Here is a 22350-nt window from a genome sequence, read left to right on the forward strand (position 1 = left end):
TTATCCGGTTTCAATTATGTAAGTACATTATAAATTTTCAGTTTTTATTATGAGTACACTGTTCAGAATTTAATTGCACCTGTAAAAACTTTTAAAGCTGTTATTTTGTCCATAATTTCATATGCTCCTATCATCATTAGTGCCTGAGTTAGTTGGTCTGTTAAAGCAGCTGTAGTTAGTGACAGGTTGTTACTTTCTGTTCTCCACCTATTAAGTGCTTGGCGGACTCTCTCACTTAATGAAACAGTGCTGAAAATTTTAAAGATAATATTATTTTAATGACCAATTAAGAACATTGTTTTAAGTTACTTCAATATTACTCCCCTACATTTTCAAACCAATTTACCTGATTGAAGTGAGGATTAAATTAATTGATGAAGAAAGTTTATATAAAATTTAGCACAGAGCTTGGCAAATAGTGAATGAACGTTAGCCCCATGCCAACCTTCATTTCCTGGTAGGAAATCAATTCAATTAACATTCAGTTCTAAGAGAGATTTACTCAAGATCTCAAAACAATAATTGTGGGTTATTTATTCTCAGGCAGTGTATTACTGCTATAGTACTACATGCTTAATAATTTAATCGCATGATACTCTCTTAGTTAAATGTATCTATTTTACCAGTGGAGAAACTGAAGCACCTGTAAGTTAAGGGACTTATACAAGGTCACAAAACTCGTTGCGATTTAAAGCCAAGAAGTTTGCCTTGAGAGCCCTTACTCTTAACTACTCTACTCACATGATTCGCAAATACATAGTAAACTAAAATCAGAGTCTTTTACAGCAAATTAGAATTCATGTTAATATGACTGTTTCAAAACCTTATAATATCAATATGATATAAATCAACATGAGAATAAGCTTATACCACATATTGTCACTCATACATACCTCTTTGTAGGCATATCTGTTTCTGAGATTGCCAGGCTTAGTTTTTGACACAAAAAATTAAAATTTGTTTCAGTGATATTTTTGGCAACTATGTTGAAGATCTTCTCTAGGATTTTCTCTACATTTGAACATAAAAGAAAATATAAGCCATCTCTTTTGAAAAATATACTCTACTTTGGGTTAATATTAAATCTGGGTTCCTTATTCTGTGCTCCTATCAAATGTCCATGTCAAGTAAAATTGAAAAGAAGATGCAGACCTAATTTACAAACTGAAATTTGAATCATTTGTTCTATTTTTTTCTAAAATCTGAATAACCTACAACATAAAATGGCCATTTAAAAGTATATTATAAGTAACCTCAAAGTGATTTTGAAACCCTTTCTTTAATCCTTTCACGGTTTGAAATGAATTTAACTCTTTCCTTTGATTCTGGCTTCTTAATGGGCTTCTTCATGTACCATAATGTACAACATCTACTACAGATATAGTGTGTATATGTATATTTTATATTCAAATGATTTATTTAATGAATGCTAGCTTAGATGTAAGTAGAGAGTTTTTAGGTTTTTTTTTTTCTTTTTTTTTAAGCTTCTAACTATCTTGGACTAGATTTATTTTGTTGACTAAGGTACTTTGGGAAGTTTCAAGAACTATCAATCTCCCACCCCTCTATAATCATCTCAGTCCCTCAGGCTAGATTGTATGCTAATGCTATAAATGAAAATCCAATATCCTAAGCAAAATCATAAGGAAGAAACCCCATGTTCTTTGTTAATTGGGGAATAAATACATTTCTCATGACAATTTCCTCTCTACTGTCCCTGGGTGCCTGCAGTATGAAGGCCCCTTGAACATAGAAAGGAAAGGGGCACCTGAGTGGCTCAGGCAGGTAAGTGTCCAACTTGGGCTCAGGTCATGATCTCATGGTGGTTTGTGAGTTCAAGCCCCGTGTTGGGCTCTGTGCTGACAGCTCAGAGCCTGGAGCCTGCTTTAGATTCTGTGACTCCCTCTCTCTGCCCCTCACCTGCTCGCACTCTGTCTCTCTCTCTCTCTCTCTCTCTCTCTCTCTCTCTCTCAAATATAAACATTAATTTTTTTTTAAAGGAGACAAATGACTAGGGTTCTCTCATTTTTGCTGACTTTAATCTGTTGCCATTTCCCATTGCACTTTCCCCATTGAGGATAGAATGACATGAGTCCTCCCTCCTTGGGAACTTGAGTAACAGAATTTTAGCAGGGAAGTTCAATTGTGTAACTATACAGCCCTTCTCTAAAGTACTGTATTCCTAACAGGAATACTTTATGGATCCTTGGAAACTTCTAAAATTTATTTTATAGAAATAGTTACCACAAAATATTCCTTTTTAATGAAAATAATTAGGAGAAACAACTTGCTTAGCAAGTTAGAAAAAACAGCTACTGTGACTTTTAATTTTATCTCTTAGGTTCCTTCCATCAGTGAGGCCCAAATCTTGCAAAAACTTCTGACTGGTAGTGATGCATATGGATGTATATTGTGGCTTAAAGATACTGTATATTTTTAGTGACCCTACCACTAGATTATGAGATTATGCTGATGCAAGCTTCTGATTACACAGACAGGGAACATAGTAGAATGATTTGGGTGGAGAGTTTTGTATATTCCCTTTCCCCAAATCTGGATCAGTACTTATTAAATTGATTTAATACTTCTTAAGTACTGCGTTGAATTGGAGGACCAAAATCTGAATCCAGTCTAAGGACTGGCTATAAGAAACAAAGTCAGAGTCCTAGCAAAAAGCTTAGTTGTTGGGAATCTAGCCCCAAGGAAAAAATTGGACAGTGAAACTTCCATCCCAGAGGCTTGGAGAAACCAGTCTCCATCTGGTCCAGTGGAAAGACACTTAAAGAAAATGGACCTTCTGGGTGAAACAATCAGGGACAACCAAAGGAATGCTTAAGGACAAAGAATGAAGACTACCCACAGACTGCAGATAGGTGATCATAGTGGGCCAAAACCTGATTGGTTTCAATGGAAAGATGGAAGGACTTTCTTCAAGGCCAGATGAGAGTTTTAGAGCAACTATTTATGGTGATACAGATCAAAACCAGTGAATAAATTTTTGTGTGGAATATCTAAGTTTGGCCACAACCATAATGAAAAACCTGTTGAAGGGCATTGAGGCCAACAGGTGGAAAGCAGCCCAACCCTCCACTTGGGTTTGCCTGTTTTCAATGGTTTAGTTTGTGTGGACACAGATTAAATAATATGAATTATCAAAATAAACTCCTAACCTTCAGAAAAGGGAAGATAATGAATATTTTCATGCCTATGCCAGATTGAAAACCTCTAATGAAAGCAAACTATTTTCTAATTTATAGATTATACTAGAAAATGACATGTAAACTAGTCAATCACTCACTTATCACTTACTTATCACTTATCTGCCCTCTCTAGATAGTGTGCAATCGTATAGAGTTGTTTTCCTTTACAGATTTCCATTGGAGGTCTTAGCAAAGTGTTATCATCAAAATTTATCTCCTTCAGTGAAAAAAGGTTGTGGATACCCCTAGGCAGATATGTCAGATTATTTCCTAGTAGAAAAAAATTATAATTGAATTATACCTTTCTGTATAAAGAAAAATATGAAGATAAACAACTACTTATGGAGCATTTACTGTGTCTCACTGGCACAGTACCAGAGGACCTTCACAGTGCTGGCAGATGTAAATTCTTACTGAAGTCCACTTGCTAGGTGTGAAAAGGAGGATGTATAGAAACTGAGCTGTGGTTCCATTCTCTCAGAGGATGGAAAAATAAGTTAAGAGGCTGTCCTCTTATAGTACGGGAAAGGATTTTACAGAGTAAGTGTGATGGTAATTTTTTAAGGATAATTAGATTGTTTAGAATAATTTCAGATTTACAGCAAGTTGCAGAAATTGTAGAGAATTCTTGAATATAGATTCCTCATCCAGATTTAGTTTCCCCTAATGTCATCATCTCACATTATCATATTATATTTGTCAAAACTAGGAAACTAACATTGGCACATTACTATTAAACTTCAGACAGTTTTGGATTTCATTAGTTTTTCTATCGGTGTCCTTTTTCTGTTCCAAAATCCATGCCAGGATAACACATTGCATATAGTTATGTCTTCTTAGTCTCCTCTGGTCTGAGACAGTTTCTCAGTCTTTCCTTGTTTTTCATGATCTTGACAGTTTGAATAGTACCAACTAGGTATTTTGTAGAATATTCCTTAGTTTGAATTTACCTGATATATTTTCTCATGATAACACTTGGGTTATGGGGTTTTTTGGGAAGAATGCCACAGAAGTGAAGAACTCTCATCACATCACAGCAAAGGTACCTAATACCTGTATGACATCACTAGCGATGTTAAGCTTGATCCCACAGCTAAATTAGTGTCTTGCCAGGTTTCTCCAATATAATATTTTCATTCTTTTCTTGTCCATACTCTATTTTTTTGGAACTGAGTTCCAAACTAAGCTAAGTCTAGTCCACCATCAAGGAGTGCGAATTAAACTCTAATTCCCTAAATATGTTTTCAACATCACCTTACTCAATATAAACTGAACATAAAAAGTAAAATTGTGGTAACTGACAAGGTAAGAATTTGTAATCATTTAGAGAGGAACTGGCCTAAAGTTTGCCTTTATTTATACATTTATAGTTATATTATTTATAGTCATAAATAAAGAAACCTGTTCCTTTTAATGAAGAATGGCATTCAGAAACCAAGATCTGGGGGCACCTGGGTAGCTCAGTTGGTTGAGCATCCAACTCTTGATTTTGGCTCAGATTGTGATTTCATGGTTGTGGGATAGCTGTGCACTGGGCATGGAGCCTGCTTGAGATTCTCTCTCCCTCTCACTCTGTCCCTCACTCCCTTGCTTGTGCATGCTCTCACTTTCTCTCTCAAAAAAAAAAGAAAGAAACCAAGATCTGGAGATCTGGATACTAGTTTTGCTCATTGCTTTTGGGAATGGGTATGTGCAGATAGATGTACAAATACATACCTACATATGTATATGGGGTTTTATAAACATTGTAAGCCCATAATTATAAAATATAATGTTTATGCATATGTATAATAAATATAAGTCACAACATATAGTATTTAGGGTTTGACTTTAATTTAGCATAATACATTAGAGATTTATTGGTGTCTATTGACATACCAATAGTTTGTTCCTTTTTATTAATGAGAAGTATTCCATTATATGGATGTGATAATTTATCCATCCACTAAATAAGTGATGTTTAGAATGATTCCACTTGTTGGCAATAATGAATAAAACCACTCTATATATTTGTACTCAGTTTTTTATTGAATCTAAATTTTCATTTCACTTAAAAGTGTAGTTGGAGTGTGATTGATGGGTTGTATGGTAAATATACATATAACTTTATAAGAAATTATGAAACCGTTTTCTAGAGTGTGTACCCTTTTGCATTCCTACCATCAGTGTATCAGAGTTCCAGGTGTAGTTCTTGGTACTGTCAGATTTTAATTTTAGTTATTCTAATACAAAGATCTCATTGTAGATTTAATTCATATTTCTCTCATACTAATGATATCATTATATTTTCTTATGCTTATTTGCCATTCATATACATTCTTTGTAAAGTGTTCACAATTTATGCCAATTTTTCTTTTTTTTCAAGTTATTATTTAAATTCCAGTTAGTTAACATACAGTATAATATTAATTTCAGGTGTGGAATTTAGTGGCTCATCACTACAAGTGCCCTCCTTAACCCATCACCCACTTAACCCATCCCTCACTCATCTCCCCTCTAGTAACCTTCAGTTTATTCTCTATAGTTAAGAGTCTGTTTCCTGGTTTACCTCTTTTCCCCGCTATGTTCATCTACTTTGTTTTTTAAATTCCACATATGAGTGAAGTCACATGGGATTTGTCTTTCTTAGACTTATTTCACTTAGCATAATACTCTCTAGATCCATCCATGTTGTTGCAGATGGCAAGATTTCTTTCTTTTTTATGGCTGAGTAATATTCCATTGTATATATGTCCCATATCTCCTTTATCCATTCATCAGTTGATGGAAATTTTGGTTCTTTCCGTAACTTGTATGCCAATTTTTATTGAGTTAACTGCTCAGTGTTGACTTTTGACAATTATTTTTTATATATTCAGCAAATATTTTCTTCCAGTCTGTGGCTTTTCTTTTCATTCTTTTAACAACACTTTTTGAAGAGCAGAGGTTTCTAATTTTGATGAAGTTCAATTTATTAATTTTTTAAGGATTGTGATTTTGGTGTTATATCTAAGAAATCTTTGCCAAGGTTACAAAGATTTTCTTCTATGTTTTTATCTAGCAGTTTTATAGGTTTAGCTTTTACATTTAGATCTGTGATTCATTTTGAGTTGATTTTCTTATATGGTATGTGGTGTGGATCAAAGTTTTATTATTGTTGCAGTTTATCTTGTTTTTTGGCTTCTAGTCATCTAGTTGCTCCAGCACCATTTGTTGAAAATACCATCTTCTCTGTTGAATTACATGTGCATATTTGTCAAAAATCAATTGACCATATATGCATGGGTCTATTTCTAGCCTATGTATTGTGTTCTACTGATCTATGTCTGTTATTTTGCCAAGACTACACTTTACTACCATAGCCTTTCATAAGGCTTAAAATCAGGTTTCAGGAGTCCTTCAACTTTGTTCCTTTTTCAAAATAATCCTAAAATTTGTATGAATTACAAAAGACCCCAAATAACCAAAGCAATCTTGAAAAATAAAAATACAGCTGGATGTATCACAATTCCAGACTGCAAGATATATTACAAAGCTGTAGTAATCAAAACAGTATGGTACTGACCCAAAAATAGATACATAGATCAACAGAACAGAATAAAAACCCAGAAATGAACCCACAATTATATGGCCAATTAATTTTTGACAAAGCAGGAAAGAATATTAAATTGGCAAAAGAATGTCTCTTCTACAAATGGTGTTGGGAAAACTGGACAGCAACATGCAAAAGAATGAAACTGGACCACTTTCTTACACTATACACAAAAATAAATTTAAAATGGAATAAAGACCTAAATGTGAGACCTGAAACCATAAAAATCCTACAAGAGAACACAGGCGGTAACTTATTTGACATCAACTGTAGCAACTTCTTTCTAGATATGTCTCCTAAGGCCAAGGAAACAAAAACAAAAATAAACTATTGGGACTTCATCAAAATAAAAAGCTTCTGCACAATGAAGGAAACCATCAGCAAAACAAAAAGGCAACCTATGGAATGGGAGAAGATATTTGCAAATGACATATCTGATAGTTAATATTCAAAATATATAAAGAACCTAGGAAACTCAACACCCCAAAAATTAATAATCCATTTTAAAAATGGGCAGAAAACATGAAATAGACATTTCTCCAAAGAAGACATACAGATGACAAACTGACACGTGAAAAGATGCTCAACATCACTGATCATCAGGAAAATGCAAATCAAAACTACAATGAGATATCCCCTCACACCTGTCAGAATGGCTAAAATCAACAACACAAGAAACAACAGGTACTGGCAAAGATGTGGAGAAAGGGGAACCTTGTGCACTATTGGTGGGAATGCAAATTGCTGCAGCCACTCTGGAAAACAGCATGGAGGTTCCTCAAAAAGTTAAACATAGAACCTTATGATCCAGCAATTGCACTACTAGATATTTACCCAAAGAGTAAAAAAATATTAATTCAAAGGGATACATGCATCCCAATGCTTACAGAAGCATGATCAACAATAGCCAAATTATGGAAACAACCCAAATTTCCATCGACTGTTGAATAAAGAAGATGTGATACATGTAATACAATGGACTATTACTCAGCCATAAAAAGAATGAAATCTTGCCCTTTGCAATGACATGGATGGAGCTAGAGAGTATTACGGTAAGTTAAGTAAGTCAGTCGGAGAAACTGACTTCACTCATACGTGGAATTTAAGAAACAAAACAAAAGGGGAAAAAAGAGAGAGAAAGGCAAACCAAGAAACAAATTCTTAAATATAGAGAACAAACTGATGGTTACCAGAAAGGAGGTAGGTAGGGGGGTGTGTTAAATACGTGATGGGGATTAAGGAGTGCACTTGTAATGAACACCAGGTGATGTACAGAAGTGTTAAATCACTATATTCTACACCTAAAACTAATATTACATTTTATGTTAACTAAGTGGAAAATAGTATGAGATTGGCATAGGTTCAACATATAGACAAATGGAATAGAATTCAGAGTCCAGAAATAAATCCATATATTATGGCCAATTAATTTTTTCTCTAATTTATTTATTTTTTATAATTTACATCCAAGTTCATTAGCACATGGTGCAACAATGATTTTAGGAGTAGATTCCTTAAGCCCCTTACCCATTTAGACCATCCCCCCTCCCACAACCCCTCCAGCAACCCTCTGTTCTTTATATTTAAGTCTCTTATGTTTTTTCCCTCTCCCTGTTTTTATATTATTTTTGCTCCCCTTCCCTTATGTTCATATGTTTTGTATCATAAAGTCCTCATATGAGTGAAGTCATATGATTTCATGGATTATTAATTTTTGGGGTGTTGAGTTTCCTAGGTTCTTTATATATTTTGAATATTAACAGCACAGAGCCCGACGCAGGGCTCGAACTCATGGAGTGTGAGATCATGACCTGAGCTGAAGTTGGACACTCAACCAACTAAGCCACCCAGGCGCCCCAAACATAGGGAAAAATCCTAGTGATCTTGGATTTTGCTAATAGATTTTTAGTTATGACACCAAAAACATAAGTAACAAAAAGAAAGACTAAATGATTGGAGTTCATGAAAATTTAAAAATTTTATGTATCAAAGGACATTATCCAGAATGAAAAGACAGTCTATAGAAAGGAAGTAATTAATTGTAAAACATATCTGATAAGGATCTAGTATTCAGAATATATAAGGGGCTCTTTCAACTCAGCAACAAAATAACCCAATTAAAAACCAATTTAAAAATGGGCCACGGACTTGAATAGACATTTCTCCAAAAAGATATGCTTATGGCCAACAAGCACCTAAAAAATATGCTAAACATCATTAGTCATTAGGGAAATTTCAATCAAAACCATTTCACATTCATTAGCATAACTGTAATCCAAAACTTGTAAAACAACAGATATTGACAAGGATATGGGGAAACTGCACTTGTTGTACATTGCTGGTGTGACTGTAAAATGGTTCTACCTCTGTGGAAAACAATTTGACAGTTCCTCAAAAAATTATACAAAATTACCATATGACACAGGAATTCTATCTCTAGGAATATGCCCAAAGAATTGAAAACATACTGAAATAAACACATGTGTGAACATGTTCATAGCAGCATTATTCACAATAGCCACAAGATGAAAGCAGCCCAAATGTCCATCAGACGATGAATGGATCATCAAACTGTAGTATATACATACAGTGTAATACTATTCAGCCATAATAGGAACTACTCATACAAGCTACAACATGGATGAAACTTGAAAACATTAAGTGAAAGAAGTCAATCCAGAAAAGTCATATATTATGCAATTCCATTTGTATGACACATCCATAATATTAGGCATCTTCATAGAGGTGTCCTGCACATTGATGGTAACAAGAGGGAGAGGAGAGGGGAGAACAGAGAGTAACTGTTTAATAATGAGTAAAAGCTTCCTTTGGGGTTGATGAAACGTTTGGAACCAGATAGAGGGAGTGGTACATTGTAGTACTTTGTTAATGTGCTAAATGACACCAAAAATGTTCACTCTAAAATTGTTAATTTTATGTTGTGTGAATTTCACCTAAATTATAATAAAAAACACACTTAGGCACAACATAGTCAAACTGCTGAAAACCAAAGATGAGAACATCTTGAAAGCAACTAAACATGAATAGTTCAACAAGAAGACAGAAAAAGAGTTAACAGAGGAGAGAAACAGAAAACAAGTGGTGAAATGGCTGATCTAAATCCAACTATACCAATAATTACATTAAATGTTCATTGACTGAATCCTCCAGTTAAAGGCAGGGATTGCCAGAAAGGATGAAAATCAAGGCCCAACTACATTTTGTCTACAAGGGATGTACTTTATTTTTTAATACTTAGTTAGCTAATCAGTTATTATTTTACTTAGAGAGGAGCAGAGAGATGAGAGAGAATCCCAAGAAGGCTCCATGCTGTCAATGCAGAACCAGATATGGGGCTTCATCTCATGACTTGAGCCAGAATCAAGAGTCAGAGGCTTAACCAACTGAGCTATCCAGGTGCCTGAAAGGGATATACTTTAAATATAAAGACACAGATATGTTGAAAGTAAATTGATAGTAAAGATATACCATGTGAACAGTAAGGTTAACAAAACTGGAGTGGCTATCTTAATATTAGATAAAATACCCTTCAAGATAAAGATTATTACTGGAGATAAAGAGGGACATTTGGGGATTTCAGATGATAAAAAATTTATTAGAATTGAAAGTCATAATAATCATGTATGTGCATTTTCTTATAACAGTTCTTCAAAATACATGAAAAAAGTTGACAATGAAAGCAACAAATACACAATTACACAACCATAGTTTTGGATTTTAACACTATTTTCTAAAGCATAACAAGATAATATACCAGTAAAGACAGAAGATTCCAACAAAACTATCAACCATCTGGACTTAATATGATATTCATAAAACACTGTAGCTAACATTTCAGAGTATATTTTTTAAAGAGTGTATAGTATGTGATTGCACTATTGATGGGAATGTAAACTGGTGCAGCCACTCTGGAGAACAGTATGGAGGCTCCTCAAAAAATTAAAAATAGAATTACCCTATGACCCAGCAATTGCACTAAGTAGGTATTTTCCCAAAGGATACAAAAATATAGATTTGAAGGGGTACATGTACCCCAGTTCTTATAGCAACATTATCAACAATAATCAACAATAGTCAATAAATGGATAAAGAAGAGGTGGTATATATATACAATGGAATATTACTAAGCCATCAAAAAGAACGAAATCCTGCCATTTACAATCATGTGTTTGGAGCTAGAATGTATTCTGCTAAGCAAAATAAGGCAATCAGAGAAGGACAAATCCCATATGATTTCACTCATATATGGAGTTTAAGAAATGAAACAGATGAACATATGGGAAGGGGGGGATGGAGAGGAGAGAGGAAAACAAACCACAAGAGACTCATAAAATAGAAAACAAACTGAAGGTTGATGGAAGGAGGTGGGTGAGAGATGAGCTAGATAGGTAATGGGTAGGAAGGAGGGCACTTGTTGTGATGAGCATTGGGTGTTGAATGTAATTGATGAATCACTGAATTCTACTCCTGAAACCAATATTACACTGTTTGTTGACTAAAATTTGTATTAAAAAAAAGGGTGTATGGTGTGTTTATCAAGGTAGCCTATATGCTGAGCCATAAAGCTAGTCCAAATAAATTTAAAAGGATTAAAATCAGTTTTTTATCTGACCACAAGAAAAGAATTGCTTTTCTGCTAAATGTTTATCAACAGCAGAATATGAATAGCACTGAGAGTGAATTGTCCACAGCCACCCAGAGTAACATGAGTGAATTTCACAAACATAATGTTGAGTGAAAGAATCCAGGTATAAAAGAGTATATACTTCATGACTTCATTTAAGGCCCACTATTGGAAATCATAATAGTGTTTACCCTTGGTTGAGAGAAAGGGGAAAAGTGGCTGGAATGGCATAAGAAAGGGTTTCTGGGAATGTCTTGTCTCTTGATCGAGGTTCTGAAATATGGGTTTGTTCAGTGTGTGAAAGTTCATTGAGCTGTATACTTAAAATATGTACTTTTAAAAAATTGAATTATAATTGACATATAACATTTTAGTTGCAGATGTATAACATGATGATTCAACATTTGTATATTGTAAAATGGTCAACATAGTAAGTCTAGTTAACATCCATCACAACACATAGTTACAGGGTGCCTGGGGGACTCAGTCGGTTGAGTGTCCAACTTCTCCTCAGGTCATGGTCTTGAGGTTAATGAGTTTGAGCCCCACATTGAGCTTGCTGCTGTAAATGCAGAACCTGCTTTGGATCATCAGTCCCCCCCCCCCACCTCTCTCTCTGCCCTTCCCTCGCTTGCCCTCTCTCTCTCAAAAATAAATAAGCATTTAAAAAAACACAGTTACAAATTCGCAATGAAAATTTTTAGGATCTATTCTTTTAACAACTTTTAAATATACCAAAAATATTAACTATAGTCACCATGCTGTACATTACATCCCAGGACTTACTTATTTTGTAACTGAAAGTTTGTACCTTTTGTTACCCTTTATCCATTTTGCCCAGCTCCACCTGTGGCAACCATCAATCTGTTCTCCTTATCTATGAGTTCAGTTTTTAGATTCCACATGTAAGTAAAATCATACAGTATTTGTCTTTGTCTGGCTTATTTCACTTAACAAAATGTCCTCCAGGTCCATCCATGTAGTTGCAAATGGCAAAATTTCCTTCTTTTTATGGTTGAATAATACTCCATTGTGTGTGTGTGTGTGTGTGTGTGTGTGTACATGCCACATTTTCTTCATCCATCCATCCATTGATGGACACTTAAGTAAATAACGCTGCAATGAACATGAGGTGCACACATCTTTTTGAGTTACTGTTTTCTTTTCCTTCAGATAAATACCCAGAAATAGAATTGCTGGATTATATGGTAGCTCTACTTTTAATTTTAATCTCTTGAGACAGTATGTACTCTTTTTGTTATGTATATTATACTTTAATAAAAATGTTTTTAAATACGGGCAGCAACAAAGTGAGAGAGAGAGGCTATATAGGTAGGAGTCCTTTCAGAGGCTGTTACATTAGTACATGTAAGCAGTTGTGCTATTTAAAATATTTAACAACTGGGGCGCCTGGGTGGCTCAGTCGGTTGAGCATCCAACTCCGGCTCAGGTCACGATCTCATGGTTTACGAGTTCGAGCCCCGCGTTGGGCTCTGTGCTGACAGCTCAGAGCCTGGAGCCTGCTTCAGATTCTGTGTCTCCCTCTCTCTCTGCCCCACCCCCATTCATACTCTGTCTCTCTCCCTCAAAAATAAACATTAAAAGGTATATTTTTAAAAATTTCTTTAAAAAAATTTAACAACTTATTTGGCACAAGCACTGACCCATCAGAACAGACGCCAGCTGTAAACAACAGATAGAACAGTACTAGCTTAACTAGCTGTCTTACAAGTAGGAGAAGATGCAAACCTGCAGGGTAGAATTATCAAGGCCTGTAGAGAGAACTGTAAGGCAAGATAACTGTCCTTCTCCATGAGGACAACCACAGGCAGTTTACATGCCAATCTACTTCCTTTCATTTGTTATTTTGGCTTCTTGGAGAGAGGCTCCAACATCTGTTTAAAACCTATATTGCATCAGTTTTTGTGCTTAGTAGTTAACCGTTTAATCCTCACAAATCAAAGAGTAGATATCATTTCCATTTACAGATTAGGAAACAGAAGGTTAACATTAAAAAAAAAAATTTCCTGTTGAAAGATGGAGCTAGAATTCTAAGGTCTGTTCCACTCCAAAGCCCATGCTATGAGCCCATGCTATAAGCCCATGCTATAAATCCCTTTCATTGGTATATTACCTCACATTTGTGAAACTATTTTCATAAGTTTTATCTAATTATATTCCCACAAGTCTGTGAACAAGCAGAAGTTATAGCTTTCCCATCTTGCTGATGGTTCATAAGGGTTATCTTCCTAAATTTGCTAGTTTGTGACAGAGACGATTATTTCACAAGAGTATATGAACATCTTTTGCTTGAATAATGCTTTCACAGTATGCTACCTGCTTTCAAAGTCTCATTCAGTCTGTAAACAAATCTATAGCATGGATATTCCGGTTAGCTTCATTTTATAAATAGAGGAAACAGAGTAAATGACAAGACTCGAACTCACCCCTTCTAAGTTCAAACTTGGCAATAAAAGCTGGTGACTTGTAGCATGCCAGTTGCTTAGCGACTGTCACTTAGCTCCAAACCTACTTCTTTGCATTTCTTGACAGTTTTTCTTTTACTGTCACCCTGGCAACACTCGAACTCCATCAGCAACACGAACTGAAGTTTGTACTTGTCCCAACCCTCACAGAACTAGCGCTAGCGTGCGCGCAGTCTCTCCCACGCACCCGCGCACTCTCTTCTTCCTCTCTGTCTCTCCCTCTCTCTCTCTCTCTCCCTCCTCTCCCCCCCCCCCCCACCAACCTGAAGTGGCTACAAGCTGAAACTCCTGCAGTAAGCTAAAACTCCCTCACTGTGAGATCATGACCTCCGCAGGTGCAGCTCCTGCACTGTGAGATCATGACCTCCGCAGGTGCCGCTACCCGCCAATCAGTACTGCAGCCGCCAATCAGTACTGACTGCAACGCAGGTCATGATCTCACAATTCAGGAGTTTTTTTTTGGGGGGGGGGCAAGAGAGAGACCCCTTCCTTCAAGCTTCTGAGTGTTCATAATTCTGTCTTTTCTACTTTATTCTCTTACCCATAGGGTGGTTATTGCTTCCTGCCATTGCTACTTTACCATGAACTTCGAATTCTTTCACTCTTTCACTTCTGTAGTTAACAACATGTATATATACTTAGTTATTAAGTTGTGATTTCTGTCTCCTGGTTGGATCCTGACATATATTTTTCTAATTCTCATGTGGACCAGCAGAGAACAGGCAACACTTGCAGAAAAGTCTTTGATCTTCCCATTCTGTCTTGATTCAGTACCAGAAAGCCTCCAGAGAATTATGCTTCTGATGCGTCGTTGTATTTTCCAGTGGGTCAGAGGGCTCTTGTCAGCCTCTGATTTTTTTGTGTACAAATAGTAGTTGAGTGGAGTGTATCCTGCCCTTGGACAAACTAGGTAACCTTAAAATATAGAAAAACTTGGCCAAAACACAAAGGTTGAGCAAAAAAATTCAGTTGCCGGACTGAGTTTTTACAACTCACTTCAAGTTGTTGCAAAATTAGTAAAATGACTGATATATACCCGCACAGCCAGCTTACTGGGAGTTTGGGAGGTTCAGGAGAAAAATGTCAGTTCCGTTATATCTAAGTATTGATGCATTACTGTACCTTTTACTGTGTTACTAGGACAATTGACCAAAAAAGATGACGTTTGTTGTTTTATTCTGAAAATCCTCTAAATCTAAGAAGATGCAGGACTCTGGTTGTAAACACTACTTGCAACTGAAAGATAAAATTTCATAAATACAGTGGTTCATGTGCTTAGCTGGTACAACCACTGGAGATCAATTTGCCCAAATCTGGTAAAGTTGAAGATGTGCATACCTTCTGATGCAGCAATTCTACTTATAGCTATATGCACTAAAGAAACTCAAGCAGAGGTACACAAGGAACATGTACAGGATGTTTATAGTAGCAAACACATTGGAAACAACCTAACTGTCTACCAACCAGGTAATAGATTGTTATTTAATCGTATAATTGAATATCATGTAGGATTTAAAGTGAATGAAATAAGTCTATGTATATATTAATATGGATTAATTTTAGAAATATGACAAATGAAAAAAGCAAATTTTAGAGTAGTAAATCACTATCATATAGCATGATAAGATTTAGTAAAATTTAAAAACTCAAAATAGTATTACTTGTTTATGGTTATATATATGTATGAAAATACGGAAGGAAAAAAGATACGTACCAATTTCAGTATAGTGGTTACTTCTAGTTTGGGTAGAAGGACAAAAGAAATTTCAACTCCATTATTTTATTTCTTAACAATTAAAAAATATATCGAGTAAATATCACAAAAATGTTAACATTCCTTATATCTGGGAGTAGGTACCTAGGTATTTATTATTTTCTGTAAGTTTTTCATAATAAATTTTCTGAAAGTATTTCATAATAAAAATTATTTTTTTAAGTTTATTTATTTATTTTGAGAAAGAGAGTACGAGTGGGGAAGGGCAGAGAGAGAGGGAGAGAGAATCCCAAGCAGGCTTCATGCTGTCAGCCTGGAGCCCAACGTGGGGCTCAAATCCCATGAACCATGAGATCATGACATGAGCCAAAATCAAGAGTTGGACACTTAAGTCACTGAGCTACCCAAGCACCACCATAATAAAAATTATTAAGAAAAATACCAATCTGGTATTTATTGTGCTTTGGAAAATCGTTTCTGATACCTTTAGAGTGAGTGATTTACTTTTTTGTTGTTATTTAATGATTTACTTTGTAGAAGACTATAAGGTATCTGAGTATTGTAGTGTACAGGGGTAGGATTAGGGGAGCCAGAAAGGAAAATACAGAAAATGCTGACCTAAGGTTGTGTAGGTAAGTTTGTGTAGAGGGAGAGATGAGGTCAGGTTCAGAAAGGGAAGAAATACTGAATGACTGGGTATAGACAGAGAGGACAGAAAAGAAATGAGAATATGTTCAAGGTGCCCAGTTTGGTTATAACGTCTTTCAGGAAAGCAACAGGACCTTATGCTGTGCTCTTATTTTCTGTACCTCGGATGTGCATTTCCTTCCAATGAGCGCTTAATGCATTATGTTGACTGCTGTTCTGTCTGGTCAGCAAAGTTTGCAACCTAGACACGAATACTTTACTTACTGATTATGCTTATTGATTACGCTTTACACTCGCCACTGAAATTTAGTTGCTGGAGATCATGTAAACATAGAAAAAATGGTGGCAGATAACGTATTTGATTGTTGTATGCATTTAAACTAACCAAACTTCTCAATTCCCCTATATTTCTTGGAATCTCTCTGATTACATTATTTGAGATATCACTAAAATCCACAATATATTTTGTGGCATCCAAGTGCCTCCCCGGTCTGACCAATTCTACCCATTCAACCCTATGGCTTATTAACCCACTTTCCTCACTCTCCCAGAACTTGATGTCCCTTACTATCCCTTTCTTCCCTCCCTAAAGTCTTTACCAACTTTTCTGTACCACATTTTATCTCTTTATTCCTGTTCTCATCAGCAGTGCTTTTTAAAGTCCCTTGGTGCATTTTCCTAGGATTTTTAAATGACATAATATACATTTTATACTTTTTGTGTACACATTCCCAATCATGATATATTTTGAGTAAATGCTCAGTAAACCCCTTTAGAATGGACTCACACAGGTTGGCAGTATAGCCTCAAAAAAGCGTTGCAAAATAACAGGAATTAAGATACCCTAGTATGGTGTAGAAGAAATACATGTATTCAGAGAAAATATGGCCACCACAAATGGCTTTTGAAACAAACGAAGTTCTACAAGTGAACAAAAGAATTTTGAATTGAGAAATAACCAAACAAGGTAAATACTGAATATTGTGCTCAGTGTTCTTCCATATATAAAAGAAGCATAAAAAACAGTCCCTAACTTAAAGGGGATTAAAATTTAGTTCAGGAAACAAAATACACACATATGAAACCATCAGAAAAGAGTATTAAATGATAGGTAATCCAGTGCCAAAATAAAGGGTACAATAACAGATATGTGGAAGTTTAGAGAATGTATATCAGTACAAATCAAAGAACTAAAGGAAATATTCATGTAGCAGATAGGACTTGAATGTCCCCTTAAGAATGAATAGGATTGAGGGCACCTGGGTGGCTCAGTTGGTTAAGCATCTACCTTTTGGTTTCAGCTCACGTCATAATCTCACACCACGTGGGATAAATAAATACATATTTTTTTTTAAAAAAAAGAATGAGTAGGATTGAGTAGAAGTCACAGGACACTTAAGGCAAGACAAATACCATGCATAAAAATGGGCCAGAGAGAAGGTGAACAGTAAAGACAGGTGATAGGAAGCAGAGGAAGGTATGTTTGGAGAAAGAAGATGGAACTGGGCCATGGCAGGCCTTAAGAGTTGACCCTAGGAGGTAGGAGTCAGGTCAAGACAGGTGGGTAGGTTCATAATTTGACTTTCCTTGAGGCAAATATTCTTTTTCGCTATTTGCTCAACATTTATTAGATGAAGTACCTAAGAACTGTGTGCTAGTAGATCCACTATGAAAGGAAGACTCCTGTTGGGCATCCTTCACTTAGCAAAATAAAAGCCCTCTGATGAACCTGAACTTATATTCTTTAAAATGACTGTTTAGTGACCATCTGCTGTTATAAATTAATCCTTTAGGCACTTCACTTTCACCTCAAGTGGGTTATCAAAGTGATATTTCCAATTATATATATATTTTGAAAAGAGTTCTTATAAATCATTTTTCCATCTAGTGATTTTTCTTTTTTAAAGGGTATCCAGCTTTATTTTACATGGTTGCCTACTCTTTCTTTCTTTCTTTTTCTCTCTCTTTTTTTTAAAGGAAGCTCTACGCCCATTGTGGGACTGGAACTCACAGCCCAAGATCAAGAGTCATATGCTCTATTGACTGAGCCAGCCAGGCACCCCATCTGGTGATCTTTGAAGTGATGTTGTAATAACGTTGCCCTTGGCAACCACTCGCCACAAGTAGGCTATAGGTATGCAGTCTGGATTCCTGAGAATAGTACTCTGTAATTTTCTCAGTAAGGAAGTCTGATAGCTTTGACAAGTCCTGATGAAAGAGAAGACTGAATCAAAGAGAATACTCAGGGGGCTCCTGGAGTAGTCTAGACATGAAGTAAGTGATAACCATGGACCAGTTGGAGACAGTGACACTGGAAAATGAAGAAGTTGATCCAAGAGATTTTTCAGAGGAACAAATGAGACGATTTTGGTGTAAGTTTCAGTATAACTAGTGATGGAAAGGGAAGAAAGTTGATTTCATGATTTCTAGATTTAGTAGGTCTGAAGAAAGCAGCATTACAGACAGAAATGGAGTTGTGAAGAGAGTTACATTGGAAAGAAAGAGGAGTTTGATTTTGAAGTCATGTTGAGTTTGAGACAATAGAAGAACAGGGAATTTCCAGGGAAACTGAGAACTGTGGGATTAAAGTAGTAGTGGAGATCAGTTCCAGTTATGCAGATTTGAGGGTCATGTGCATGGTGTGGTGAGGTCTGGGATGAAGTTAATAAAAAAGAGGAGATTAAGGACACAACCTTGTAGATCTGCACAGTAAAATACAGGAGGAGAAAGTGAGAGGATTATAAATCAGACAAGGAATTAGTTGATGATTATAATGCAGAACCAAAAAGTGCCTGTTAGTGCAATAACAACTTTTGAAACACATGCATCGTCTTTCACTCCAGCTACTTAAGCAACTATTCCCTGGAGTAGCCTTTCTGGAAATGTATTATATAGCAGGTGTTAGGTTTAAAAGGGGTAAGTAAGTTTGGGAAATGTGAGTTAAATAGAGACAAACCAATTTCTTTAGTGCAGGACTCTACAGAGCTTTTAATACACTAACGTTCATTGTGATTCTTTAAGAGAAGAAACCAGTGCTTCTTAAAGCTATGTAATCACAGGAACCCCTCTCCCCGCTACCCCACCCCACCCACTTATTTTTAAGGAGCAGTTCACAGGACTAGTGTTTTTAAGGACAGACTTTGGGAAATCTTGCTCTAGATAATAGTCCAGCTCTATCAAAGCACTTTAATTTGACTGATGGTCAAATTAAACTTAGCCAGATAATAGCTGGGTACTTTTTGTTAGTTTACTAAGATCTTAATATAAATCAACATTGTTTGATTTTTTTAAGTATTTCCATAAAATTCATTCTTATGTTCAAGTAAAATGCTAAACTATAAGAACATTTATTCCATTTATCTAGCAGTTCTTTAGGAAAAGTTCCCTAAGGAAATAAAATATGAAGAAGGTTTTTTTTATGAAGAAGTTCATCATAGCCTTATATATGATGAAAAATTATAATATCTCTAAATACTTAATAACAGATGATTAGTTACATAAATCATGTATTGGCTCTAACAATTCATTACTGGGAAGATTTGTTATATTATGTGGAAATGCTTACATTAAGTGAAAATAGAAGAAACTAAAATTGAGTGTAGAAACTTTTTATAATTGCTTATATAAACCATATACATAAAAAAAAACACTAAAAGTAAGGTGTATCAACATATGACCAGTGACCCATAGTTATATTTACAATAGTATCCTTCTGGAATGATTTTTTTTTTTTTACTTTTCTCAATTTTTCCAAATTTTCTGTAATGTGTTTATATTATAATCCATGGCTTTAAAACTCCTTTTTATAATTAAACTGAAATAAAAAGAAATCTATAAAATTGACAGCTTTAGTTACTTAGAATTTCATTTTAATGAAATATTTTTCTATGAATCTTTCATGTTGAGAAATATATTTTTAAGGCATGTTTGGGGTTTAAAAGAAAAAAGCCTATTTAAAACAAATAAAATATTCCAGCTAATTTTAAAACATACACACATACACTACAGTTTAGATTCTTATCCCCTCCAATGCCAACTTCTCTCCAAGGCCAAAAATATAAGTTTCTTGCCTTTCTTCCATTTATCTGATTTATATTCAGCTCTTCCAGTGATTGAAGTTGGCACAGCTCAATAGGAAAATATATAAATTGATTGCTTGAGATGTTTAATTTCTGGATTCTTTTTAGGTTACAGATATCTGAAGGGATATTCTGTATTTGGTTTGTTGAAAGATCAAATACTTGCAAATTTTCTAAGGTACATACTTCTATAGGAAAAGCTTCAAATTTATTACAGCATAAAATCAGAACACAGAGTGATACCATATTGGAAATAAATGGTGGAATTTCCCTTATTTGGTTTTTACCAAGATCTAGATATTCAAGATTAATAAGAGAACATAAATACTCAGAAAATATGAGGAGTTTATTTTTATTTAACTCTAAATGAAGCAATTGTTTAATGAAAGATATATCCACAGGTATTTCTGAAATATAATTTCCATTAAAATTCAAATAATAAAGAGAATCTAAGGCACACAAACCTACTGGAAAATACATTATTCTGTTATAACACAATTCAACTTGTTATTTTTCTACAATTTTTTACTTCAGTGGGAACATCTGTGATTGCATTTCCTGAAAATTCTAGACTGAACATACTATTAAGATGTGAGATATTTTCAGGTATTCTCGTTATATTATTTCTGTTTACATGGAGTTTTCTTAAATTTTTTAGCTTATGGATGTTCTTAGGAAGTTCTGTTAATTTGTTATTACTAAGACTAAGGCATTCCAACATTACACAGTGGGAAATTTTCTCTGGTATTTCTTTTAATAAATTTTTATCAAGTATTAGAATTCTGAGTTCCTTAAAATTCTCAGTTTTCTGTGAAATAACTTCCAGTTTATTATCAGTTAGTTGGATTTCTTTCATTTTGAGCAATTGAAAAATCTCCACAGCCAAAAAAGTAAGTTGATTATGATCCAGTAAAAGTTTTTCTGAATGTTTAAGCTCCCTAATTTCTTTTGGCAAACTGCTTATCAGGTTTCCAGTAAGGTTTAGTGAAATTAACTTTGGAAGGAAGCACAGAGCTTTAGGAAATATTGTTAACTGATTATATTCCAGATTGAGAACCGTCAAGTTTTTCAAACTAGACAGAATGTCTGGTATATGTCTTAAGTTATTTTTAGCCAAACTTAAAATTTCTAAGTTTCCAAGACTTTCTAACCCAGAAGGAAAATTCTCAATATAATTGTTATTAAAAAAGAGTTGCCTGATATTCCCAACCTGTGATATTTCTTTAGGTATATGTGATATTTGATTATGACTGACATTTAATATCCTTAAATTATGAAGTAACTGAATTTCAGATAGAAATGATGATAACCCATTTCCTTGCAAGGATAGAATTTCAAGTCCTAGCAGATCACCTGTCTCTGCCCCTTTAAAACTTTTGATTTAGGTCTCATCCAAATATAGATATTTTACATATTTGATTTTTAAGATGTCCTTAGGGAATTCTTGTAAACCCTTGGCCTTGAGGTTAACTGTAAAGTTATCTGATCCTAAGCCAATTCCTTTCTGATTTTCCTCAGAGAGTTGTGCACTGTTTTTTTCTAATGTTTCATGAGATAAGCCAGTGAAAGCCTGATTTTCAGCAACCATCTCAGTCATTGATAATGGTGGACTTTGTGAAGTAGCACTTTTTGACTGAAAGGTGTCATATAGAGTGATTGTTTCAGAAAATTGAAGAGTTTTCCTTTGTTCTTCATTTCTCTTAGATTTATTTTTGGGGGACAATGCTGATGTATCATCATATATACCTAATTTATCATTTCTAAGATGTGTTTCACAAATCTGACTGGAAGGTTTCCCATCACAAACTTCTTCTAATGAATTTGATGTTTCTTTAATAAATTCAGGCTCTTCTGACCATGATCCAGATTCTTTCCTACGTTGACTAGTGATATCTTCTAGCTCTTCTGAAGTACCCTCCTTTTCAGACATCTTATTTGCTGGTATGTTTTATACCAAAACAAGACTGTAACTCAATTTTAATTTTAATGTTAAATTTCTCCTTTGAA

The 22350-nt window shown here is 34.9% G+C and overlaps 2 protein-coding genes across 6 annotated transcripts in view; both read right to left on the bottom strand.

Moving 5' to 3' along the window:
- Positions 1-14150, bottom strand: part of LOC102954144 (lanosterol 14-alpha demethylase) — a 54755-nt gene extending 40605 nt beyond the window's left edge. For all 5 annotated transcript variants that reach the window (XM_042966310.1, XM_007076720.3, XM_042966307.1 and 2 more), the window contains exon 1: positions 13864-14150. The gene's annotated coding sequence lies outside the window, so the exon portion shown is untranslated. The remainder of the gene's footprint in view (positions 1-13863) is intronic.
- LRRD1 (leucine rich repeats and death domain containing 1) lies at positions 42-22350 on the bottom strand. The gene is given in 7 exon segments (XM_042977209.1): positions 42-249; positions 894-1009; positions 1931-1943; positions 3317-3470; positions 16562-16710; positions 20258-20851; positions 20853-22350. Coding segments are annotated over 7 exon segments (2634 nt in total). The 5' UTR covers positions 22274-22350; the 3' UTR covers positions 42-62.

This window comes from Panthera tigris, chromosome A2 (assembly GCF_018350195.1).
Source record: "Panthera tigris isolate Pti1 chromosome A2, P.tigris_Pti1_mat1.1, whole genome shotgun sequence".
Taxonomy (NCBI): Eukaryota; Metazoa; Chordata; class Mammalia; order Carnivora; family Felidae; genus Panthera; species Panthera tigris.